Source organism: Leishmania martiniquensis, chromosome 18, assembly GCF_017916325.1.
Source record: "Leishmania martiniquensis isolate LSCM1 chromosome 18, whole genome shotgun sequence".
In the NCBI taxonomy this organism is placed as follows: domain Eukaryota; phylum Euglenozoa; class Kinetoplastea; order Trypanosomatida; family Trypanosomatidae; genus Leishmania; species Leishmania martiniquensis.
This window is the reverse complement of record NC_090153.1, coordinates 532,401-558,323: the sequence shown is the minus strand read 5'-3', so window position 1 is coordinate 558,323 and position 25,923 is coordinate 532,401. Positions and strand designations below refer to the sequence as shown.

Genomic DNA, 25,923 nt, shown 5'->3' with positions numbered 1-25,923 from the left:
GGGAGGGAGGGGGGAATAAGTCAGAGGAATGGCTGCGCGAAGAAGTAGAAGTGGTCCCTCAGAGACTACGAAAGACAGAAAAAAAACAATGAGAAGCCGAGAAGTCGCAGCACACCAAGAAAAAAAAAGGGTTGAGGCGCGAAGCAAATGAAAGCAGCTTTTCCTTCTCCGTACCGAAGTGACAACAAACGTCCACAGTACCAAAGCAAAGATAGAAAACGACGCGCACACGCGCCAATGCATAACGCAAATCGAAAGAATATATCAATACAAATAGAATAGAGGGAGCGTGTTTGAAAACAAAAAAGGGGGAGAGACGCACGAAAAAAAAATCAGGGTGCGCGCACACGCATACAAAGAGGCCCGCCTATCTTAGCCGTAAGGCAGACTCCCTCTCGCCTGTCGCTCGCTTTTTCGTGCGAAGGGGGTGGGTGGTGTCTTCTTTCGCCCGCTTTCCTGTCTGCTGAAGTCTGTTGGGACGCGCTCAAGTGCGAGCCTGCACGACAAGCGCGAAACTGTAAAAACGAAAAAAGAGCACAACTTGAGACCAGCGTGTGTATCGGCAAAGGCGATGGAGTACAGGTAGAGCGTGAGAGAGGTGTTTTATGTATGGGCGACGGAGGGAGGGAAAGGAAAGCTGGAGAGTGAAAAAAAAAGCGAACAGCACTCAGTCGCGCTATCAGCAATCGGCAAGACCACAATGGAGCAAAGGGAAGAAGTACCAGCGCAGGTGCTGCTGCTGACGATGGTGAAAAAGAGGAGGAGATGAAATGGAGGAGGTAGAGTAGCCCGGGAGCAAGCCAACGAAAAGGGAAGAGTGGGTGCTGCTTAGTGTTTAGCGTTTTTTTTCGTTACGTCGCTCACTCTTTCTGTTTTTCTTCAAGAATCTTATTTAAACAAGCATATATATATATGCATATATGTATATGCGTGTATTCAGCTAAGGATATATGTAAATATATATATACATATATATGTGTGTGTATGCACACGGATGTGTGAGTAACGATCAAGAGCGGGTCCAAAGAGGTGGAGGGAGGTGAGGGAGGGAAGAGGAGATGGGGGGAAAGCGAAAAGGTGCAGGTGGCAGCAGAAGCGGTAGAAGCAGAAGCAAAACAAAGAAAAGCTCTTTTTTTTCAATAGTGTCTCCGCAATGGATGCCAACGTCGAACGGGAAAAGTGGCTGAGCTTCCTATTGTTTTTTCCCTCGGGAGGGGTGAAGAGGAAGAGGCGAAACAGCAGCGAGCGGGGGGGAACAAAAAAATGAGAGAACAGTTCAGGAAGAACGAGTGGAGCGCATACAGGCATAGACAGAAAGACGGACGAGAGACGGCGATCAAAGAAAATGTACACTCTCGAACAACAACATAAAACACGGAACGAAAATGCAGAAGAGAGTTGGTGGATTAGGCTAATTCGCAGATGAGCGCGCTGCTTACCAGGGAGGAGGGGAGTGAGGGAAGGAAAGGGGCAAAAGAGAGGTAACCAAAGAGCAGCCTTATCTTGTTCTCTCTCTCGTGGTTGATGCTGCCTTGCTGCTGCTGCTACCCTGGCGCGAGGAAATAAATTTTTTGCTGTCTCGTTGGGCTGCGGTTGTGTCTTTCCGTTCTGTTCTCTCTATTGTTTAGCTCCCTTCGACGTCTTTCAGCGCCTCTCCTTCTGCCCTTCCCCCTTTTACCTCTCCGTTTCTGCTGCTACTGCTGTTGTTGTTGTTGTTGTTGTGTGTGTGTAGAGGGAGGTGGATGATGAGCGAGGGACAGCTCTTTCTGTTTCGCTCCACGAACCTTTTCCCTCTCCTGTTAGCCTGCGTGTTGGGGTGAAGAGAAAAGAAGGGAGGGAGAGGAGGAGGAGGGGGAGAGTGGGTGGAGGCGAACACCAAGACGGAGGGAGGGAGAGGGGAAGACCAGAGAGGCAAAGAAAAGAAAGAGAAGACAAGTTATCACCGACCTGAAGACGAGAGGAAGGTGGGGGAGAGAGGGGCAGAAGGGACGTTTGCGCAGGCGAACCTCACCTCGCGAGGAGGAGGCCAGGAAGGATGAGCCGATGCAGCTGTTCACAGTGACAAATGAAAGGAGCCCAGAGCGGAAGTGAAAGGGGAGGGGGGAAGCACACGCGCACACAGAGAGAGATGGACGGAGACGGAAAAAATGGGGAGCGAAAAGATGGGAAGGAGATGATAAGAAAGGAAGGAGCTGGTGAACGAAAAAAAATGGGGGAGAGGGAGGGGTGCGCAAACCTTGTTGGGGCTAGGGCACAGACTCCGGCACCGACAAAGAGAGAGAGAAGGGGGAGGAGATAGAGGGAGGCAGTTGCGGACGGACGGCGAGAAGTCTCAACGGCAGCGGGCGGACAGATCGGTGGGTGGCTAAAGACACACAAAAAGCGGGGCTGAGGTGCGAACTAAGCAAATTAAGAGTGGACGGAGAACACAAAAGTGGGGATGGCAGGGCGAGTGGAAGATAACCACGACTTTGTTGAACACACTTTTCTCGTTTTCCTTATATATATATATATACTTTTTTTTACCGAGACAGGTGAGGCAGAGAGGTGTGGCGTGTCTGTTTTAGTATGCTGCGTCCTTCTCGTGTGCCTTTCTTTCGTGCAGCGATGACCTGTGCAAGCGAACTGTTTGCGCACACCTTCGGCTCGCACCCTTTTGGGGTGTCCCCTCCCCTCGAATTCGCAAGCAAGCAGAAAAAAGGGGAACGGAGTATGAGCGACCAGAAAGAGGACGGGGGGAGAGGGCCTCCACTTACGTCGGAGTCGACTGCCTGAACAGGTAGAGAGGGGTGGTGGTGGAAGGGGGTAGGGAGAAAAAAGGGTCAGGAGGGTAGCCGTCTGCTGTCAAGAAAGGGGGGAGTCCGCCGGTCGACCCTCACGCCTGTGTGCATGTATTATGTATACACTGGCAGGAAAACGTGGTGGACGAAGGTGTGTTCGCTCTATCAACGCTGCAGCACGCCGCTAGAGAAAGGCACGTGAAAAAGAAGAAAGGCTGAAACAAACAACTATCACTACTCGTGCTGCGTTCGTGTGTCACAGACTTGGGCGTGAGTAAGTGCTGGCGCTTGTGCACGTCAGCAATGGCGATGATGGTGCTACGTGATGCTCTCGATGGGCTGTTACGCGTACCTTCCCGTTCGCTTTTTCTTGGCTGCGATTCCTCTAATACTCCTTCGAATGCCGAGAAGAGGTGACCCGAAACCGCAGCCCCTCTTACACTGAGAGGGAGAGCCTCGCAAAGAGGCGGGAGAGGGGACGGCAGACAGAACGAATTGTGCCGCCTCACCCGCTCTTTTTATTTCCTCTTTTTTTTCGGTGTGCAGTCGAGACAGGAGGTGAGAGTTGTACCTGTGAGAAGCAAAAACAAAAGAGGAAAAGGGAACCTCAAAGAAGACTGGAGCACACACACACACGCGGAGAGGGGAGGAGGAGGGGGGAAGAGGGATAAAACAGTTGAGCGAGACTACACACAGACAAGGGAGAAAGGCAGAAAGAAGAGAGCGAAGAAAGTGGCAACGATTGCAGCCGAAATGAGCAGCGTGGCGGAGGGGAGCGAATCGGATCAACGCTTCTTCGTACTATCCTCTCTTTTTTTCCTGCTGCGGTCACCTGCCGATTCGCTTATGTGTAGCCTTTGCGGACGAGGATGTGCGTGCGTGGATTGATGCGTTCTCCTCAGTTTCGTCCGGTCTTCTCGGATGCGCCGAGGTGGAAAGGCGGTGCCTGGGTAGGATATCTAGCGCCTGTGTGTGCCTGTGCCTCACGGAGCGGGGTAGCGGGTAAGCAACAGAGACAGCGACGGCAGCGGTGAAGCGTAACGTCGAGCGCACGCACACGGCCCAGCAGGAACAGAGCGAAGAAAATGAAGACGGCTGCCGATGAGGGGGGAGCGGTGCCACACGACAGCGACGGGGCCGGGGAAGACAGCGATGGAGAGATGGAAGCAGCGACGACAATGGCACGCAGTGCTAACTGAGCTCTGTTGCGGAAACGCCGCGCATGGGCGGCGGGGAGAAGACCAGATGAGGAGGCAAGACGAAGAGAGTGAGCGGAGACCAGCAGACACACGCACACACACAATCTCATGTATCCTCATGTGCGGCAGACATAAGTAGGACGCACAACGCGAAGACCGCTTCCTTCAGCAATAGCCAAAGAGGGCCATGCACCACTGACGGTGCTCAGCCTTCGACATCACCGGAGGAAAAGGCTGCACAAAGAACGCGAGGGAGGAGAAACGATGCCAGCTGAAGAGCAAGCACTTATAGGAGCAAAGGTCTGAGCCACAAACCTCTTCGGCAGCCAGCAGCACCGCGCCCTGCCACTGCTTCCGGTTACGCCCGATTGGTCGGCGCTCCACTGCGAGGCCAACCCAGGCAAGTTGCTTAGAGGCAGCGCGCTGCTGTCTTCGCAGCGCGCCATTGTCGCTCTCACAGGTGCTTCCATTTCGTTTCCAAGCGCGTACTGTTTGTTTTCTGTGTGTGTGTGTGTGTCTCTTTTCTTCATCTGAGATGCAGCGCCTCTTCTCTGTGCACCAATAGAGAGAGAGGGAGGGAGAGAGGGGTACGGCGAAGAGAAGCGGCTACGAGACGAGGCCTCAAGAGATGGTGGAGGGGGAGGGGGAAGCGAAGGGAAGAATACGTATGCGAGCACACAAGCCAGCGTGCATACATGCGCAGACCCACGAGGCGTACGTAAGTGCTCCCCACAAGAGCACGGTCAATGCACGTACCGATGCATTCGATTGGCATGCCTGCGTGTGCACGGCTGTGCGCGACCGCTCTGGCCTCGCCAACTGCGCAGCTATCGCGAGAGGAGATGCTGAGCAAAGGATGTAGAAGAAAAGGCGGAGAGGGAGAGAGGAGAGGGGGGAGGCGCACAAGACAAAAAAACTGAGCGTATACGCTAAAAAAGGGGGCACACTGAAAGAGGGGAAGAGAAGTTGGCGCTATATTACTGACTGACCGTCTCCCATACGAAGCACACCCAATAAGGGCGTGGAAGGGGGAGGGGTATGCGGAGGATGAGGAGAGCAAGGGGTGGGGGAGGCCGCTGTCGATGTGGCGTGAGACGTGCGGATACGGCACCTGCTGCTTGTTCGCATTCCCACCAACGGTACAGAGAGCTGCAGCACGCACACACACACACACACTTCCCGTTCGAGCAAAAAAAGCACTTTTTTCTTTCTCTGGCATCCCACCTTCGCCCGCGTTGCAGACCTTCTTTTCTACCCGACATCAATGCTGCACACACGCACGAGACAGCACAGCTGGAGAAGAAGAGAGGGGGGCACGCCCGCGTGGCCTTGAGAGAGTCGAATGAGGATCAGATAGACTTGCTCATCCTCACAGATGACACAAAAGAGAAAAGTGAAGCTGACTCCGTTTCGTTATGGTCACCCCCGGCAAGGCAGTTTGGGGCGGAAAGTCCACCCATGGAGCGAACAGGCGCCGCTCAGAGCGCATATTAGGACCGTATGGCATCACGCTGCATGCGTTCGAGCATCCAGAGCAATGCCGCCCAAAGGCAACAGAAGAGAAGCAGAGGGAGGAGGTGGAAATCATTCACACATTTTTGCGCCCGCGTTGGCGTCTGCGTACGTCCGGGCAGCTCATTTCCTCTCGATCTCCCGTTTTGATCCGCTCTCGTTCGACAAGGCAGCGCAGCAACGACAATACGCTACAAACGGTCGCCATGGCGCACATGCACACACACCAGTCGGCAGAGAGTAAGGGCCGGGTGAAAGGCGGCCCAGCCACGCTGGCGCTGCGCCCAGCATGCGGATGCTGCAGGCACCCCCACGCGACGCCGCCCACATTAGTGGCCATCAATCACTCCGGCCTCCACCCTCCCACGCATCAGCGCGCAGCTGACCCGGTCACCACCAGCAGAAGCGGCTCGGGGCATTGGCGGGGGTGAGGGAGCGGCTCCGGTCCCCCACACAGAGAGTCAACGGGGCCGCCACCACCCCTCCCCTCCCCTCGAGAGTGGCACACCTCTTTCACCTCAAGGAGGGAGGATTCAACGCAAGAGGCAGAGCAGAAAAAAAAACCTTCTTCAAAATCTCATCAACAGCCGTAAAAGTCATCCACATAGATATACATATACATGTGCATACATACACACATACATATATATATATATATGTACGTGTGCATTAGCTGTGCGCACGCACGCCCAAGTGCATACTGAGCGCATTAAGAGCAATACTAATCGCCCGCGCTCAGCATACAGTGCGCACCAGTGAGCACCAAATACATTTTGAAATCGGAGGGAAAGGGGGGAAATTGGGGCGGCAGCTTTCTTTTTTTTTTTTGCGTGTGTTTGTACCTTTTTTACATGTTATTTTTTTGTTTCCTCGTCTCCGTTGTTCTCCTTTGCGGACGCCCTCACGGCTCTCATGTCGACCACCGGGCAAAAGACGTGAAGGCGCCAGATTGTGCGTCCGAGACGTGTGCTAGTGTGTTCCCTTGGCCTCCTGCTCCAAACTGCTGCCCCTCCACATCGAAGCCATGAAAATAGAAACAGCTGCAGCAGTACTAAAAAGGGGGGAGAAAGAGAGGCATGTAGAGCGCCACACGCATATGCAGAACAGATATACAGGGATGTCCAGATGGTTGTCGCTCGGCGCCTCCAGTGCCGTTTTTGTGTGTGTGTGTCCGTCTCTGCATTCTTCGTCGCGGCAGCCACACGACAGCAGAACAAAGGAACGGGGAACGTGGGCGCTCAGCGGTACAGCAGAGGGGAGCGAAAAAAAAGGGAGAGAGAGGGGGGGTGTCGCCGATAAAGGTAGATGAAGATGTATTGAAACTGAAATCGAGCCCGCAGTAAGAGGCAGTCGGGGGCATGCACGCTCATATAAACTGGTGCAAATAAGCATGCTTTCTCCGACAAGGCGCCCTCCCCCCGCTTTCTCCCCCTCTCACTACCTCCTCCTCCCTCTTACCACGAGCCTCCTCAGCAAGGGCGACTCTTAATAGCATCGAACAGATACCAAAGAAAAGGGGGAGAAACGAAGCACACGCACACACACACACGCTTACAGAGCGAAGGACATCAATACGCTTAGAAGCGATGCGCCACAAGGCGAAAAAAAAACGATCAACCAAAGTGGACGGCGCCACTCTGAGAAGGCTACACGGGCGCCCATCACTTCGACAGGTGTAAGAGGGGAAGACAGACAGAGAGAGAGAGAAAAAAAAAAGACGCACACACAAAAGCGCAGAGAAAGAGACCTGCACAGAAAGGCAGGCGTGACATCAGGCACGCCTATACATGGGCTTGTCAAGTGTATATGTGTGTGTGTACGCGCGTATATATATATATATGTGGGTGTAGGTGGGTAAACATGTGCATATGAAGTCTTTTGATAAGGTCACAAGAAGACGCTAAAAAAAGGGGGGTGCGATGCCCCGCGAAGGCGCTGTACACGTGCATTCGCACGGGCGGCCGCGGGAGATCCCATCATTTTCTCCCACCCTCTTTCTCACACACACTCCCCTTTGATTCGCTTGGTGCCGCTAAAGCCGCTGCAAAGGCGACGACGGCATCCACGCAGTCGTGTCCATGTCCCCATATAATGACCAGTTCACGGGGCCGACGCTCAAGCTGCTGAACGACTGGCCTAGCGGGAAAGCAGGGCCGCCGGAGCTGCCAGCAGGGGCGCCGCTGCCAGCCATCGACCCACCAGTTCCGGTGGTTGTCGGCAGGATAAAGAAGATGCCGTTGGAGCCGCTCAGCTGCTGCGGGGTTGGCGACATCAAGGTGGTGGGAAGGTAGCTGCAGCCCACCTGCTGGCCGGTGCTGTTCATGAGCATCACGTACGGCGAGCCCCCCACTACGCCAGCTGGCGACTGCGATGAGGAGGCGGAGTTCAGAAGTGGAAGCGCGGCGCACCCGGGTGGTGGCGGGGCGAACATATTCGGCGCGAAGGCGTAGGCGATTCCACTACCCGCGTTGGAAGTGTTGCTGGCGCGACTTTGCGGCGTCGATGACGGCAGCCGTGGCTGATGTGCAGGCGACGAAGCCCATGCGGCGCCGCCGTGACACGCATCAGAGCGGCTTCCCTCACTCGCAGCCCCTTTCGCTCCATTTGCAGCGCGCGAAGCGGCTGAGACAGATGATCTTGGCGCAATCGGTGCCACCGCCCTCGGCGCAGGTGCGTGCTTGAAATCGCCCTGCACATTCGGATCCACGTGCACGGCGTGAATGAAGTTGCAGCGCTTACCGCGGTTGCACATGCGGTTGAAGTAGTAGTGCGCGCAGTGCGAGAGCGGCGTGGGGTGCTCGTGCCAGTTTGTGCTCCCACGCGTCACGAGAATGCGTTCGCTGGGGAGCACCTCCGACGGCGGCCGCTCGTTCGGCGCCAGGACGGTGATCTCGTCACCGGCGGGAAGTCGCGGGTACGTGCAGAGCTCAAGGCTCCGCCAGGCATAGTTGACGTGGATGCTGAACCGGGAAGCTTTGCGGGTGTCGGCGTGCACAAACCTGCACATGTCGCCCTTCGCGCAGCTTTCGGGGTTCTCGAGAGTGAATTTACGGCACAGCACGAGACGCGACACTCCCAGAGATGGATTCGGGAGGTGCAGCACCTGCGACGCTGGAATAGAGAGCATTGTCTCGAAGTCCGAGTCGTAGACGCTCACGAACTCGCTTCCGTCCATTGGGCTGCCACCGCTCTTCGTGAGACTGTCAGGGGCCGCAGGGCCAGTAAGGGTATAGCAGCTGCAGCCCTTCGCGTGCTGACGGCGAGGCGCATCGCTGGAGCGCTGCTGCCGCCGCTTCGACTGGTGCGGGGAGGCCTTCGGCGACAGCACCGCGTGATCCGCACGCGAGCTCGTCTTGGCCAACGGCACCGAGTCACATGACTTTGACGGGCCGTCGCCGCCCAGCTTTGATGGCAAGCTCGAGCTGTCCTCGCCAGCAGTGGCGCTGTTGCTCGCGAGCGAGGTGAGGGTAGGCTGGCGAGCCTCTCTCATCGCATCATCGACTGGCGATAGCGCATCTGACACTGCTGCTGCTGCGCGTGGGCTCAATCTACTCTCCTCCATTTCGATGAGAAGAGGGCTGGTGCCACTGGGACCGATGCAGCTGGCATTCCCACCGCGCTGCGCGGGCAAGTTCGTGCGCCCATGCGCGGTGAGAATGGAGGGAGTTGAGGAAGAAGACGCCACCGAGCAGACCTCCTGAAGCTGCACATCGACGCTATCCGACAAGCGAAGCACGCGTGTAGGCTCAGCAGGCACTGGGGCAGTAGCGATGTTGTCCAAAGTCACGGTGTCGCTGTCATGAGCCACCCCATCGGCAGCGGCGGTCGACGCCGACCGCACCAAAGCGCATCCCGACGACGGCGAGGCGAACTTCACCAGCGGTGTGACGCCTGCCGTCTGTCGGCCGTTACTGGAGGACGACGAACTGCTACGTAAAGCCGAGCAAGTGCACACGACCTCGTTCCCAGGCGCCGGCACCGGTAAGCCAGCGAACCCGCTCGATGAAGCAGAGGCCCCTGCACTTCCAGACAGCGAGATCCTGGACGGCACCTCACCAGAGCAACCGCCGCTGATGCCCTGCTGGAGTGGTGTCCCTGGGGCGGAGCGCAGGGGTAGGGAGCTGATGGTCATGGTGCCGGTCGCAGAGTCACCAAAGTGCGACTTGTAGGAGGACGACGCGGTGACGAAGAAGTTGATCTGCTCGCTTACAGGGGTAGTCGGCGCCGGTCCAGGCGGGAGAACAGGTAACGAGGCCATCCTGCTCTGGGCTGATGCCCCAGAGGTATTCACCGCGAACCCCGGTGCCGGTACGCTCACTACAGAGCCACTAGAGGAGTAATGTGCATTCAACGCCATGGGCTTGTCCATGCTAAGCATTTTTTTGCTCAGCAATGAAAGGAGGGAGGGAGGGAGGCGCAGACGACTCGAGCGCCAGAGGCACACACTCACACAAAAAAAAAGACAACGAGTGGAGAGGAAACAAAACAAAGGAAGCCAATAAAAAAGTGAGAAAGCAAAAGGTAGACAGAGAGGAAAGTTTGTGTGTGTGTGTGTGTGTGTGTGTGAAGGGGAGGGGAGAGGAGGAGTGATAAGCAAGAGAGACAGCGGCGCAGATGAAAGGACACAAACAGAAGAAATGCAGAGCGTTACAGAAAACGCCAAGAGAGAAGAGCGGTAAATTACGACAAAAGAAAAGGGGAAAAAACTCCGCACAAAGAACCACACACAGATGCACACACAAGAAAAAAGGCGGGCGAGAAAAAAAAAGAGCGCAGTGGCAGCGCTCAGAGGTGAGCCAATCCGTTGGCCTTTTTGCAGTTTGTTGTTGTTGTTGTTCTCTCTGGTGGCAGTACGGCAGGTTAAGAATGCCAAAGGCAAAAATAGACTTACGCACAGGCACACACACACACGCACAAACGCACGTATGTACTACACACGACAGAAAAAAGCACCCGCCGCTTTGGCACGCCCGCCGGTGGCTGCACGAAGGGATTTCTGTCGTTCTCTTTTCTCTCACTTCGCTATTTTTTTCAGTGTGACTACGCTGTCCTTGACGCTGCCGTTTACCTTTCGCCCTTCCCTTTTTTGTGTACGTCTCTTCGTGTTGCTTTCGGTGGCTGCCCCGTTATCTACCTCGCAATAGAAAGCGAAAAGGGCGAAGAAAGAAAGAGCGCGACGCCGTGCGTCTGTGTTTACATATAAATATGTGTTTATGCAAGTCTTTTTGTGTGTGTGTGTATGTGTAAGGTATGCGGAAGTGTCCGTTCTCTTGGCCTAGCTGCTGTTGCACCTTCACACACGGCTCCTCTCCCTTTCTCTGTTCCGTTTTTTTTCTCTCGCTCTCGTTGACTTCTCGTCGCTTGATGAGCACACCAGTGGAAAGGGGGAGAGGGGGAGGGGAGAGAGGAAAAACGGCTGCGGTCACTGGAGAGGGGAAGGGGGGAGGGGGAACTATCAAGAGACAGAAGACAAAAAAAAAAGAAGGCGCATAAAGGCGCACAGGAAAGGCAGAAGAGACAGCGAGCAGAGGCCCACGCACACTCGCACGCGCGCAAAGGCTGGGTAAGCCGAAGGGGGGATGGGTAAGACGACACGGAAAAGGGCCCCGTGTGCGTCGGTGATCGTGCCTGCGCTGCCTGTACGTCTCTATTCGCCGCTGTATCGTTTTTTTGTGTGTGTGTGTGTGAGTTCGGTTTTTCTCTCTCTCCGGATGGCTCCTCAAACACACGGGACGGCTGGCAAAGCACAAGAAGGGATGAGAAGGGGGAAAAAAAGAAGGGGAAAGGGGGAGGAGGCGGCGGCGGCGTGGCGCATCACACAAACGTCCCTCACAAGGCAATAGAAGAGAGTGAAAACGGTGAATATGTCTCGACGCTCATAGAGTGACAGCGAGAAGAGGAAGTGTAGGGTTAAGGGGAGAAGAAAAAAAGGAAGGGGGGCGAGTGGCCCCTGGTGGAGACGAATAGAGCGCGCGCACCGCAAACGAAAAAAAAAGAGCTCAGCAAAACAGTGCGAAATGACCAGAGGGGTGCCACCTGCCAAGCAGAGCTGTACTCCGTTAAATGTGTACGCGTGGCTTGCCGTCTCTGCCTCTTTATGGGAAGACAGCGCAGCAGGCCAACAGCGCCCAATAGAAAAACACGCGCAAGGTTGGAATATGAAAGCGGCAGTTTCGCTGCTTCGCGCTCGCACAAGAGCAGTTGAAGGGGCCTGCTGGAATACCGCTGCACGCGGGTGAGGAGTGAGGGCCCTCAAAGGAGGGAGAGAGAGACAGAGACGCGCGGCTTCGACAAGGACGACAAAACAGCTGAACTAACCGGAGAGGAGGAGGAGGGGGGCGCCAGTGGTACAGAGAGCGGTGGGGCAAAGGAGAAGGGCCGGAAAGAGCCTCTATATATATATATAGTCGTGTCCGTGTGTGTATGTGAGAGTGCCCTGCGCGGAGTGTAGGAGTGGAAGAGGAAGGGCAAGTGCCTGGTGGTGTGTCGAGAGGATGTGCACGGGTGTCGTACAGGCGCTTCGTGCTTTGTGCTGCTTGATTCCTCTGCTACTCTGCGCCTTTCGCCTTTTTTTCCGTCTGCTTCGCTTTGGGGCCGGGGTTTCCTCTGAAGAGGGGAATAAGAGAGATGCACAGCACCCAAGACGTGCCTGTAAGGCGCACGCACAGCCACGCACGAGCGGAAGGGGGCAGATACACGTATATACACACTCAGACACACACAGACAGCCAGGCACGAGTCAGAAAAAGACGCTGATGGCGAAGGAAAGGGAAAGATGCAGAAAGGGCCGAGAGAAAAGGGGGAAAGAAGGGCGGGCGTGCGAGAGACAGGAAAAGAGAGGGGGAAAAGCCAAAAGAGTGTGAGAGGGTCGAAATAACAGCGGCCGTCCCCTATCCACGAAAAAAAAGAGGCGCAAATTTTCACTTATTCTTATCCCGTTTCCTTTTTTTCACTGCCGCTTTTGTTTGATGGCCTCGCTCTTCGTGATGGTGAACACTGTATTTTACCGCTCAGTGTGGGCGTCTGTGTACGGCCCTGTGAGGTGGTGATGAGCGTGCTGTGATTTCCGTGATGCGTTTGCTCACTCTTTTTCTTTCTCTCTCCTTCTGGTCCTCTGTGCGCTGAAAGTGATGCCGTCACTCAGCGTGCGTCTGTAGAGGGAGGTGGAGTTGAAGAAGTACTGCAGAAGCAATTCGGTAGAAAGAGGGGAAGAAATTATCGACGCTTCTTTCTCTGTGTGTGTGTGTGTTTTCCTTCGCGAGACAAGTTGGCGCGCCTTTGTGTATTAGTCTGCTCCCTCCGCTGGCAAGGAACGGGGAGTGGCAATGGCACGCGCAACGCACGCATGCGCGCCGCCTATCAAGACAGACGCCCTGGAGATGAGCCTCAGCTCCTTTCCTTTTTGCCCTGCTACTCCTCCTCTTTGATCGAAGCCTACTTGAGAGGGCCTGCACACCGCATAGATGATTTAAAAAAAAGCGAAGAATAGCGTAGGCAAGAGCAGGCGCCTCAAGCGCCCCGCCAAAAAGCAGAAAGCCCTCAGACATACGCTCACAAGAACATTGCCCCGACAGCATAAGCAGCGTGCCTCTTTTTTTTTGAGCCCCCTGATGCGTCCACGTGCCCTCCGCCACGCAGCACACAGCTCCGCCTCCATCACACCACCGCCCGGCCCTCACACACAGACCGAAGCGCGTCCTGCTCGGCAGCCATGCCAGCGCCTTGCAGGCGATGCAGCAGCTGACAGCTGCACCAGCACCGCATTCACCCCGAGCTCCGCCCGCCAGCCGCCCTCAAGGTTGCCTCACAACAGCTCCTCGTTGGTCCGGCAGCCGCGCGACGCATCCCTCGGCGGTGGCGCAGCCACACACACACCAGTCGGCAGAGAGTAAGGGCCGGGTGAAAGGCGGCCCAGCCACGCTGGCGCTGCGCCCAGCATGCGGATGCTGCAGGCACCCCCACGCGACGCCGCCCACATTAGTGGCCATCAATCACTCCGGCCTCCACCCTCCCACGCATCAGCGCGCAGCTGACCCGGTCACCACCAGCAGAAGCGGCTCGGGGCATTGGCGGGGGTGAGAGAGCGGCTCCGGTTCCCCACACAGAGAGTCAACGGGGCCGCCACCACCCCTCCCCTCCCCTCGAGAGGGGCACCACGAACGGCGAGGCGGATGTGCCCCGGTAGCAGGGGAACGCTGCAGCAAGCGTGAAGGAAAGCTAAGAGCTGCGGCTTTTGGGAAGTAGCGGCCCACCCTTTTCAGAGAGCGTGCCATGTCCCGGTTGGAGTCGTCTGCCCGCAGTGTGCATCCGTCTCACGTCACCGTCGGCACCACCGCCCAAAGTTACTGGCTGCGCTTGCCCCGTGTCCTTCTGCGGGGGGGGGCGGGTGGCGTCTTCGCGCTCCTCTCATAGTTGGCCAAACCGTTTACACAAGATATAGAAGGGCATGTAGGTGAATACGCGCATCGTACTCGAGCTGCTCGGCGCACACAGCTGCGATGAGGCCTACACGATCCTTGTCGACGACTGTGTTCCCGGAGCGGATGTGTGTCGTCAACGGCAGTGGCAACGTCATCGGGGCAGGAATGCAGTTCAGGCGCTGCTTCCTCGAGACGTCACCGCGCCCACACGCGCGCCAACGCGGGTGTGGTTGGCCTGCCTTCCTTCCATCAAGTCACGGGGAATTGTTTTGTGTATGCTGTGCAGCGGTGCCACACAGTAGTAGCCCAGCGAAAAACGCAGTGCAACTGAGAAAGCGTCCGCCGCCGCGCAGTAGGGTGGGGGAAAAAGGGGGGCATTACCACGTAAAGGGGGGTGGTAGGGGCAGCTGGAGCGCGCGTCAACACGGAAAGACATGTGCACCCGAGCAGAAGCCTGTTGGCAAATCAATAAGAAACATGAGACGAGGCCCTCTGCATAGGAGCGATACCCACTCACACAGACACACACACACACAGATAGAGAGAGAGACAGACGCCTTTTCGTTATCAGTATCCCGAAGCGTTCCGAGGGAAATGGCGAAGAGCACGAGGGAGGCGGGCGATGATGCAGAGGTGCCTTTGACGCGACGCGCGCTCCTTCCCCCCTCCTCCTTCCCTTTTTTCCCGTTCTCTTGACCGCATCGCCGTCCGGCGAGAAGAAACAGAGCGAAGCGTGGGCGCACATCTCAATACACGCAGATGTCAGCGCACATAGATGTGCACGCAGAGATCGTTGCCGCAGACCCCGACAGCCCTCGTCGGCGGGGCTGCTCTTTGGTGAGCGTACCTGTAGATGACTAACGCTCATTTCATGTTGACTTTAAAGTGCTCTTCGCATGCCGAATGCAAAGCGAAGTGGTCATGAAAGGAGGGAAGGGAGGGGCGGATGCGGGCGCGAGGCGGAGAGCAGGGGCCGTGTCTTGTGCGTCAGCGTGGGCGCACGAGAGCTCGAGGAGAGGCTGTAGAAAGGGCGGCTTCCAAGTTGAGAGGACGAGGGGCGGCGAGCAAACCGTCCGCGCAGAGGGGATAAAGAGGCCTCCGTACTCCCCACCCTCTCTCATGCCCCGTCCTTCCCCCCCGCTGACGCATTGCCTTTCGCATTCTTCGCTTCCACCGCGTCGTCACTGGCTGCACGGATGCGCGCAATGAGGACGCTGGTAGAAATGCCGGGAGTTCGCGGCACGGTGCGCAGGATGCCCATGCGTCGCGGCACCGCGTAATACGTGTCCGTCGGCGTGTTGTACTCCTCGCCACAAACGACCAGGTGAATGTTGTAGTAGTGGATCATCTCCTCCGTGATGCCCGTCACCGGCGAGTTAGGGATGACCTCTGAGACGTACTTGCACAGCCGCACCTCATTCACACGCTCTTCGGTGGTCATGATCGGTGGGCGCTTGTACGTGGCGCACTCATCGTCGCCGCAGACGCCGACGATGAGACGGTTGCCAAACTTCAGCGCGTTTGCCATCAGCTTCTTGTGCCCGGCATGGCAGAGATCAAAGACGCCGTCGATGAATACGTTGCGCACGGGCGTGAAAAGTGGTACGTTCAGCGAGTATGAGAGGTCCACCAGCATGGCAATCACGTACAGTATCGTTCCGACGACAGAGAGCACGTCGTTCAAAAGTGAGCCGAGGCAGAGGACGAAGACGGCGGCGTGGATGCGGCGCTGGGCGAGGTGGCTGACGTAAACCTCGATGGACAGCAGCCCTACAATCATGGCATCACCAATGACGCTTAGCAAGCTGTACTGGCTCAGTGGCAGAAGGTAGAAAAGCGGCAGCACACGCGCTGCGAGGCAGAGCAAAATAATTCCCTTGTATCGCTTTTTCATCTTGAGCAGCGCGATACTCGCGAAGGTGGCGACAACGAGGGTGCTGTAGCCGACCTGCGCCTTCGCCAAGATGACACCGAGGATGCTGCGGCACGCGGCAGGGTAGAACCAGCGGACGATGAGGAGCAACACCATGAGGAATGACAACTCCGATTCGCGAAAGCAGTAGGTCGCAACGTACGCTACGTTCTTCACGCGGTCCTTCTTCAAGTTCGATGCGTTGATGCGGCCGAGGACCGTGTTCAGCTCAATCAGCTGCAGGGCCAGCAGAAAGTACCACTTCGTGCACACATCCTCAATGTGAAACACCTCCAGCAGCGTCAGCGCCATGAAGACGCGCGCCATGGAGGAGCAGATGCGGGAGAAGATGTCGCCCAAGCTAGTCGCGCTCCGGCAGCGCTTTGCGTGCACGCCATCCACCGAGCCGCACGTGATAGAGACGACCAGGAGCAGGATCGCCAACACGGTGGCTGTCTGCACGGTGCGATCCGTGTGGAAAAAGTCAACGTAATCGGTCTCTGGCGGCTTCAAGATGGGACCGCTCGCCGCACTGGTGGCCGCGGCGGCAGCGGCAGCACCCATGACCTTGGCCGCACTAGTGGCCGCGGCGCCGGGCCCGGATCTGTAGGCAGACGCCATCTCACCGACTACAGTCTTCTCGGCTCCGAGAGGCGCCTGACCCGCGCCACGCAGTCCAAACGCCTGCAACGACGACTTCACGTCGCCCAACACCGCGCGCGAGCCGCGCTCTGGTTCACCAAAGTGATAGTACGTGTTGATGAGCTGGTACGCCTGCATGCTGCTGAGAAGCCCGACCAAGGTGATGGCGTTCGGTGCCACGAGATCGCTGAGCAGATGCCTGCTAATTAACATCCAGATGGGGTAGAAGACGCGCGTCACGAAGCTGACAGGGCGGGTGTTCACGTCGCTGTTGGCACGGTAGATGAGCTGACGCTCCTCCGTGGTGAAGAGGAAACTGTGCTCCAGGAGATGCGGCATGGCAGACTCGTCTACGTATAGGTTAGAGATGGAAAGAGAGAGGGGGGAGGCACCAGGAGAGCTGCCGTGACGTGAGGTTATCAGGCGGCTAAGTTTTGAAAAAAAAGCGATGGGTGCTTTTTTCGCCTGCTCCTTCGCATGTGGTGGTCACTGTTTGTGTACTCTAAGGAGCGTCCTTCGCTGTGTCGCTCGCTGCTTTGACGCCCGCGAGCATGTCAAAAAGGCGTACGTGCTCACAGATGGAAGCTCAACCCCACTCGAAAGAAAAAAAACGAGCGAACAGAGATGCAGCAGAGGAGAAGAGGAAGTGTCGCACTGAGAAGAGATCAGCAACACACTTGGTGGGGGACCCTTAAGCACACCATGAACGTCGTTGGGCAAGAGAACTTCCGCAGCGACAACAGCTATGAGAGCAGCACGAGCTGATCGAGCTGTGCAGCAACAGATATCCCCTGTGAGGCTACACGTGAAGGAGCACCAAAGAGAGAAAGGTAGATGATCGGAGAGTCGGAGAAGACGAGCGGGAGGGAGACAGACCGACAGAGAGAGGAGGAGGAGAAGGGGGAGGGGAGGAGGGGCTGGAAGATGACTGCAGTCGCAGCTAAAGGGCCCTCGGTAAGTGTGTGTGCGTGTGTACGTATGCGTACCCATTAATGCTGCAACTTCGCTCAGGGGAGCGGAGATATCCATACGAGCAATAGGCTAGTCGAGCTGTATATATATATATATAAGAGCACGGAAATACTGATGGAGAGGTGGGTGTGGCTTAGCGGGAGAGGGACTTCGCGGTGGGCGCGGCGCCAGTGAGACCTAAAGCTGTGTTGGTGCGCGCAGGTATGCCTATACTCATGCATGGCTTAGTGTATGGCCCATCCTATCCGCCTCGTTTCCTTCGCTCTTCTTGAAAGGGTGCGGCGGCTTTGAGACTTGTGGAGGGTGGATTATTTCCGGCATGTTTGTGCGTGGTGTATAGATGCAAAAGTGTGTGCCCCCCTTTCTCTCTCTGCGTGCACTGACGCCCTGTGCGGAATGTAAGCGATAGTTCACTCCCTTTGGGTGCTGATGCACATGGAGCAGCTGTAGGGGCAGGCGGCTGGGCCCCTGCGCAAGAGACCGCACGCGCTTTGGCGCCCCTTGGGCTGGAGGGCAACATGTGAAGGTGCAGCTGCTGGGTATCAAGAGAAAATGGGGAGGGAGGTGGATGCACGAGCAAGCCACCCGCACGCACCGCGTTACTCGTACCCGATGATATTAATGTGCGTTGCAAGGCGGCAAAAAGGGACGGGGCTGCAGCAAGGCAGCAAGGACAGGCACGTGCGCAAGAGCAAGAGACGTTTAGTTCATCTAAACTGTATCGATATGAGCTCCTGAGGCAGCAATGACGAGGCGGTGAGGTGGGGAAATGGGGAGAAGGGGGATGCACAGAGGAGCCCACAACACGATAAAAAAGCACACATATAGTGAAAGCGCACCCAGAGAGAGAAAGGGAGAGAAAGGCGCGCGTGTGCGTGCCCCATGAGAAACACGAGGAGTATGTGTGCATGCCTGTCAACGCACGCGGGAAAGTTGGTGGAGGGCAGGGAAGGGGCGTGAGAATAGCGAGAGAGACGGTGTACCCATCAGAGAGAGAGATGCGCAAGAGAAAAAGCAGCATGCAAGGGGAAAACAACGAATGTGGCGCACGAAGAAGAGGGAGAAGCCGTCGTGGATGGCAGCGCAACCCTCCACTTTCCTTCACCGCCCTCTGCGCCACACGCCTCCCTTTGCCTCAGCCGCGGTCGCTGCGTGAAAGGTGCGAAGGTCACTCTTTGCCCGCTATCAATGTCAGCGTGTGCCGCCCGTGGGAAAGGTGAGAAAGGGCCCCCCTCCCTCCTCCTCTCCTCCTCGGCGAGCTACCCCGCGGTGACGATGAGGCAGACATGAGGAACACAGAAATCGGAGCGTGCCGCCGACCAGCGCGCACATGCAGCTCGCGTCGTTCCTTCCGCCCCGGCTGCATAGCAAGGCCTCTCTCACCCTTTCCCTCCACCTTTGCCTACGAGGAGGTGGGCAAGGTCGTCACCCCGGCCACCAGTCCCTTCCTCCCCGTCAAGCCCCATCACCGAAAAACTGCGGCCAGGCAAGAATAGCGCCACGCAGAGGGCCGCGAAGCTCGCACCCGCCCACCCGTAGAGGCTTCCCGAGACAGGGCAGGATTAGATATCTTCCACCTCTCGAGTTATTTCGCTTTTCCAGTTCCACGGAGACGCGCATTGTGTGCACACCGCAGCCGACAGCGATGCAGTCGGCGGGCGCATTGATGAGAATTCCAAAACGAAAGCAAAGACCTTTCCACCGGGTCCACGCTGCCACGACAAAGTGGCCAACTATACATATAAAGCCAAGGCTCACCCACCGTCTGTCCGGAGAAAGCTGCGCCAGGGGAGCGAGCGACACTCCACACCGCTTGGGGCGCCGTTGCCGTTTCGCCGCATACAGCTCGGTGAAAGGTACGGCACCCACACTCAACGTAAATAAAACGCAGCAAGGGCAGAAAACGGTGCGCAGATGCGTACATGCGCTGCGTCGCTGAGGCAACTTGCATCGGGTCGGCGTAAGACGCAGTCACGACCGCACTTCTCTTCGGCAGTCCACCAGCTCAGATCTGCCCGCTGGTGCCGAAGAGCCACGCAGCCGTTCCCCAGAGCGGTCTGCAGGGTACCCGTGACTTCTCGACAGGGAGTGGGGCGCTGACTTCCCAACCCCCCCTGGACGATGCTACCTTCGGTACTATCGAGGGTGTCAGCGAGGGGAGGGGGAGAGGGAGGGGGGAGGAAAAAAAGGTACAGACAAGAGATGGCATTTAGCACGAAGGTATCTTCACGTGTGCACCGCAAGTGAGCAGTTGGAGGGAAAAAGGGGGGAGAGAGGGAGGAGGGGGAGGGCGACGGAGGGAGTCCTCTTACCCTCTCCTCCTCCTCTTTTCTGGACTGCGCACCTTTTTTTCGTTGTTGCCTGTTGCTCGTACGGTGACGGTTGTGTTCACTTTTTTCTTACTCCCCTCTCTCGTCTTGGCGGTGCGCTCAGAGAGAGGTTTGGATGGCAGTGGCGAAACAGAGAGGATAATCCCCCACCAGCGCGGGACCGAAAAGCAGAAGCGGGAAGAGAACGCAGGTGAAGCGGAGGCAGAGAGGGGAGCAAATTTTTAAAACAAAATTGCACGGACACGGAAAGGCCCTCCTCCCCCCCGCCCACTCGCGACTGCGGCCGACAGAAAAGCCGCGGTGACAGCAGCCAAGACAAGTACAGGAAAGAGCAGCGGGTGTGGAACTCTGCCGTATTTGTGCTGCTGCGATGCCGATGCTCCCCATCCGCTCCATCCTCTCTCTTCAGTTTCTGTCTCATGAAGGAATCGCTCAAGGAAAACAAAAGTGCAAAGCGCATCCAGGAAAAAAAAGTTAGCGGCAGTGTGTGCCTGTGTGCGTGTGTGTGTGAGAGAGAGAGTCAGCTCACGAAGAAGCCCAGATAAAAGCGTGTTGGCACTCCGACGCAGTCGTCAGTCACACACTCACGCCGTTTACGTGTCGATGGTAATGAACAGGAGAGAGAACGCATGTCCGACGTTGACGGATGGTTTATCGGTCGAACGAAGGGTGTAGAGGAGGTGTTGGGGGTGGGAGGGGGGAGAAGGAGGGGGAGAAAGAGGGGGGGCAAAAAAAAATGAGGGTCATGAGCATCCGCAGCTAAGGTGAAGGCACATAGAGTAAGCGGGTCATTCCGTAAAGGTGGGCGGGGGAGGGGAAAATGATGGCACATGTACATTTGGGGAGGAACCCGCACTGACGCACTCTCGCCTACGCAGAGGCCGCTGGGGGGGAGGGTAGGGGAGGGGGGTGAAGCTGCTCGGACAGCACACCAAGTTCCACAGCACACACGGAAACGGGTTTCATACTGCATCCGCCAAAAAGAAAAAAGCGAACGCCCACAAGTGCAGCGACGGCGATCGCAAAAAGGCGGACAAAAAAGATCTGAGATGCCGCTATTGTAACGAAATGTAAAAAAACAAGAGGGCAGAGGGCTGGACATGACGAGCAGACACACGTACACATACACAGAGAGAGAGAGGCGGGGGAATGAGACAAAGGCAATACGGGTAAAAAAGTGCAAGGTGAAAAGACACAGGAACGCCCTTCTCCATGACCTCAACCATTCACTCCATCCTCGACCACCTCTTCTACGCGATAGATGCCCTTGACAGCGCGCACCAGCTCCTCAGCAGAGCGCTCGAAGCACGCGCCCCAGCGGCACGGATCACCCTCCAGCAGCTGCACGAAGCCCACGCTGCTTTTCGACACTCCTGGAACCTGCGGCTGCGTCTTCGCCTCATCGTCTAAAGCGTGTACGCGATTCACTAGGCCCGCGGACGATCCTGGAACTCCGTGTAGCACGCCTGTATCGTAGGTGACGAGGGTGATCGTCAGAAGGCCGCTCACACCGCTGCAGGCACGCAGAAGCGCCGCCGGGTCGGCACCTTTTTCAGGGAGCACATTCACAGCGCGTAGCGGCAGCTTCAGCGTCCTGAACGCCCTGTTGGCAATGCCCGCAATGTCCCGGATGTCAACCGACTGCGTGCGCCAGTCGCACACGCTGAAGGAGGGCAGGGCGTAAAGGAAGTCCTCGGCGGAAAAGATGTTGTTGTAACGCCTGTACTTCTTATTTTCGCGATCGGTGTGGATCGGGGCGCCACCGAGCAAGGTGGGGGTCGAAATGTTCATCATCATCTCCGTCGATGCGAGCGCCAGGCAGGAGCAGGCCGCTGAGAAAATGGGCTTGAAGGGATGATGCACGAGGGCGTGTGCCATGTCGTAGCCCTTCGTGTCCTCGAACAAGTATTCCTGCGACACCTCCGTTGTCAGCAGTATCGACCCACGCCCGCGTAAGACGACACTGTCCCAACTGCACACGGCGTTGAACAGCAGCGTCAGGGGACAGACAAACGGCCGGTGAAAAGAGGACGGACTCGCGTCAGAGAGCACCACCATCTTCGTCGGCGCCTCGTAGGCAATCACAAAGGCGAAGCTGCTGCCCTCGTTTCCGTTCCACACTCCCGAATTCGCCTGCACAACTTTCGTGTCGTACTTGATGATCAGCTTGCGCTTGGCAGGCTCGGCGATGGTGTACTGAATGGCTTTCAGTAAGTCCGCCTCTGACCGCGTCGGGTAAGCAGGCGTCACGCCCGCCTCAGCCACGCCGTCGTTGGGCGGAGGGTTCCCCTCGCAGTAGTCGTAGTGCGTCGTCGTCACGCTCACGGCATCGTCGAGGGCGTAGTGGGAATAGTTCTGGATCACAATCGCTGCCCCCTCGAGCGGCATATCGCGCGATAAGAAGTAGGAGATGTGAAAGCCGCAGAAGTTAAGGAAGCGCTCCACATTAGTCCCCGGGAAGCCTAATCGCTCCACCGCGTCGGCCAGCACAGTCAGAGGGTACGGGCAGGACGGGTACTCGAAGCGCTGGTACGCTGGCGGCGTTGGCGGGGGTAGGAAGTTGCGCGCGCACTGCAGCGCGTCCTCCTGAAACTGTGTCCCCTTTAGGGACTTGATCACCTTCCTGTCCTTGGAGGCGACCATGTAACCATACCCCATGACGGCGTTGTACAGACGCGAGATGTGGATGTGCCACGTCTTGCGGAACCGTTTCACGTTCACGTCCGCCAGCCGCACAATGCCGCGCGCCTCATCCACACCGATGATGATGGCGAAGTGCGCCGGCTCGCGCCTGGCATCAATGCGCACGTTCAGGGCGACATTGATGTCGAAGCTGATGAGCATCACGCTTTCTGACTGGACCATCAGTTGCAGGTGGTGAAGGAACTCGCTATCGGTGATGTTGGGCTGCCCATCCGCGGCGCCCTCGCGGCGAGAGGGTAAGATCAGGCCGATGTGCACCTCCTTGCTGATCTGCAGCTGCTGAAGGAAGAGGTGATACCACACGTATGCCGCCGCGATAGAGCTTCTGTTGCTTTCACACACGATCATGGACAGCGGCAGCCGCAGCTGCTGGCACACCTTCGTCAGCGGAATGCCTCGCAGCTTGACATCGCACACGTTCGCCTTGCTAAGTAGGTTGCGGCTGCTCTGCTTGCGACGCGCCGAGTCCGACAGAAGGAAGGTCACGGAGAGGTGGTGCAGCATGGCAAGACCCAGCACGTGCGGCGCAATCTTCACATCCAGCACGCTTGTTATAAGGCCTCCGGCGCTGCTGCCGTCCAGCACAAAGAGCGGGAACATAGATGGAACCTTTGGCGCGAACGACGCGCTCTTGAAGACGCGCACAAACCCGCGTGAGAGGCGTGAGTAACCGTCAACCTGCAGCACTGAGTTGTAAAGCGCCTGCAGGCTCACCACATGCTCCTCCATCACGAGGTTCGCGAAGGCGCTGGCGAAATGGCGCATGCTCCGCCCCACGCGGGCCCCCTCCCCGGCCTCCCCCTCGCCGTCGAAGCGCAGCGGATGATGCTCCGCTGCGAGGTATGGCGTCCGCAGCCTCACTTCGTGCTTCACAGGATCAAAGCTCAACAAAATGCCGAATAGGCCGCTCGCGCTGGCGGGAAAGCGGGCCGTCGCCATGACCGCAGCGGCCTCCTCCTCGGTGTCGCACTGGTTGCTGCGCAGCCGCAGCTGGGCCTGCTCCAACACGTGTGGATCATAGTTGAAAATGTACATCGAGCTCTCCTCCTCAAGATGCAACAGCAGCTCCTTCCGAAACTGCGCCAGGCTCGTGATGGGTGGGTGCTCACCCATGCCGTGGATGTCCTCGCCAGACCCCAGATCCAGCACGTCTGTGTCGAAGGTGGCCATCTCGCAGTGAATGTTCGCCAGCTGCTTCAGTTCGTCCTCACTCAGGTACTGCGCCGCATCCTCATCGTCCTCGAACTCGTCCTCCGTGCAGTTCCCATTGTATTCCGCGGTGCGGTGGTAGCGTGTGTGGATGTAATCGTTCACGACGTCGAAGAGCTCTGCCAAGGTGATCGTAGGGAAGGAGATGTAGTGCACACCCATGCGATTTGCCCGCAACAGCTTCTCCACTGGCGTCGGCACCCCCGACACGTAGCTGATCGCCAGCGCCGCGCAGCACAGCCACGAGCAAGGCGCGCCGCGCAGCAACAGCTTCTTGATGTCATGATTGTCGAACAGGCCTGACTCTGTGCGCGAGAGCAAGTCATCGAAGCCTGGGATTGGTGCTAAAAAGCTTTCCCGCACGTGCTTTATGCTGGAGCCTTGGCGGCGCGTCGCACTCCTGATGCCGTTGGCAGCCTGGGCGCTGTCGAGTGCGTGGCTGCCGGCTGCCCCGAGAGAAAGATACGCCGTGGCATCCGCCTTCGCGCTCCTCTGCTCGGAGATGCGGCGAAAATGACGACCCACCGTCATCGTCTCGCCCGTGTCTCCGGAGACCTCGGCGGAGTATTTGTCGAGTGAAGATTGCAAGGTGCTCGTTGTCGTTGATGCATCCCCGTTATTGAATCGGACGGCCTGTCGATGACCGGTGGCGCCACCCATGGGCGGTGCGCTCGCGTGCGAAACACGCTTAAGGCCAAAGCCCTGACGCAGTGGCGCTGCCACCCCATGGCTGGACTCACTCTTCTCCGCAGCTGCAGCCGGCGCCTCGGCGGGCGGGCGCGCCGGCTCTCCGGCACTCAGCGGCGCACCAACCGGCAGCGTTCGCTCTGAAGCGCTAGTGCTCTCGCTCGCGTCGTTGTCCGACGACGAGTAGCTGCTGTTGCTGTCGCTGGGGCTCTCGAGCACGTTCGTATCGTCAACGGGGAAGCAATGATCTTGCGAGTGGGGCTGCTCATGAACTTTGGCGGCGACTGGTGCAGCGGCCACAGCGGATACCACGGCCACCACTGCGGTAGGAAATGTCTTTCTTTTAGCTGCCTCGGCTGAACTCGACGCCTGCGCAGACGGGATAGGGGAAAGTGGCGCCGCCATTGCAGGGAGAATCGGCTGCAGATGATGACTCGCCGCGGCCTTACTGCTGGGCGGGCCGTTTGTGACGTAGGGGGCGAGAGGGCTGAGAAAACTGGGCGCCGCTGGGTTGCTATTCGGGTTCTTGACTGATGTCTCGCACGACGTCACCGGCGACGCAGTCCGCTGCATCTCCTCGTGCATGAAGTTCAGCTTGGCCTCGATGGCCTTGAGGTGCGCCTCCGTCTTCTCGAAGGCGGCGTGCACAGCCTCCACCACGTGTTGATCGGCGTTGAGGGTCACTGGAGCACAGGAAGGCGTCATCGTTGGGGCGAGCGGCACGGAGCTGACCTGAAAGCTGTTCGTCTGTGGCGCATCAGCGCAGGGCAGCACTGAGGCGACGCGCGTTGTAGGGTTCAGCTTCACGCGCGCCATCCGCTTTACGCTATTCCAATTCACTGGCGGCGCCGCTTTGGCGGGGCTGAGGGTGGGGGGCAGAGCCGGCGCAGCGCTCTTGCCGCCTGTGCTCGACGCTCTCAAGTGCGAGGGCGGCGGCTGGTCAGCAGATGGCGAGGCAAATCTGGACATGAGATACGGTGAAGAAAAATGAGATACATACACAGCAATCAGAGAGGAAGGGAGTGGCGTCTGTGGATATACAGGCAAGTATGGGGACGCGCACGCGGAGAGAGGAGGTGGGAGAAGACGGTGACGAAGCGAGCAGAGGAAAGAGGCGCCCGCGCCTTCTTGAATGGATTTCTCCCGTCTTCTGCTGCCTTGTGGACCTACTCAGTGGCTGATGAAGACAACGCGTGAGAGTGGCGCTGTGAGGTGTGTGGATACGTGAAGCGGTGTGAGAGGGGAGGGATGGGGCGGTGCTCCCGGTTAACGTCACACGTAGTCCAGTGCGCCATCGGCACGCGTCATCGGGGAGAGGACGGGAAAATCGAAGGGAGGGGCAAAAGGTACGCTGGAGGATTGTGAGGGGGATGGGGTGGGCATTGCAAAGATCGCGTGTCGCCCCTCCGTAAGTGTGAGAAAGAGGGAGGGTGAATGCATGTGGGTGTGGGTTGGGGATGGGCTACAAGGAGTGCGAGACGCGTTTGTCCATACTCCCGCGCACCTCCGCGTTCTACACACACACACACAATGGGCATCTACACACGCGCACGCACC

At 57.6% G+C, this 25,923-nt stretch overlaps 3 protein-coding genes across 3 annotated transcripts; all 3 read right to left on the bottom strand.

Annotated features, from left to right (window-relative positions):
- Positions 1–7,523: 7,523 nt before the first annotated feature.
- On the bottom strand, positions 7,524–9,869 carry LSCM1_06776 (uncharacterized protein; the record flags this gene model as incomplete). Its single annotated transcript, XM_067324182.1, has 1 exon — positions 7,524–9,869. The coding sequence occupies one exon, from the start codon at positions 9,867–9,869 to the stop codon at positions 7,524–7,526; it is 2,346 nt and encodes a 781-aa protein (XP_067179529.1).
- Positions 9,870–15,028: 5,159 nt separating this feature from the next.
- LSCM1_06775 (uncharacterized protein) lies at positions 15,029–16,804 on the bottom strand (the record flags this gene model as incomplete). Its single annotated transcript, XM_067324181.1, has 1 exon — positions 15,029–16,804. The coding sequence occupies one exon, from the start codon at positions 16,802–16,804 to the stop codon at positions 15,029–15,031; it is 1,776 nt and encodes a 591-aa protein (XP_067179528.1).
- A 4,181-nt stretch (positions 16,805–20,985) lies between these two features.
- LSCM1_06774 (uncharacterized protein) lies at positions 20,986–25,335 on the bottom strand (the record flags this gene model as incomplete). The annotated part of the gene is made up of 1 exon (XM_067324180.1): positions 20,986–25,335. One exon carries the CDS (start codon positions 25,333–25,335, stop codon positions 20,986–20,988), a length of 4,350 nt encoding a protein of 1,449 aa, XP_067179527.1.
- Between the last annotated feature and the right edge of the window lie 588 nt (positions 25,336–25,923).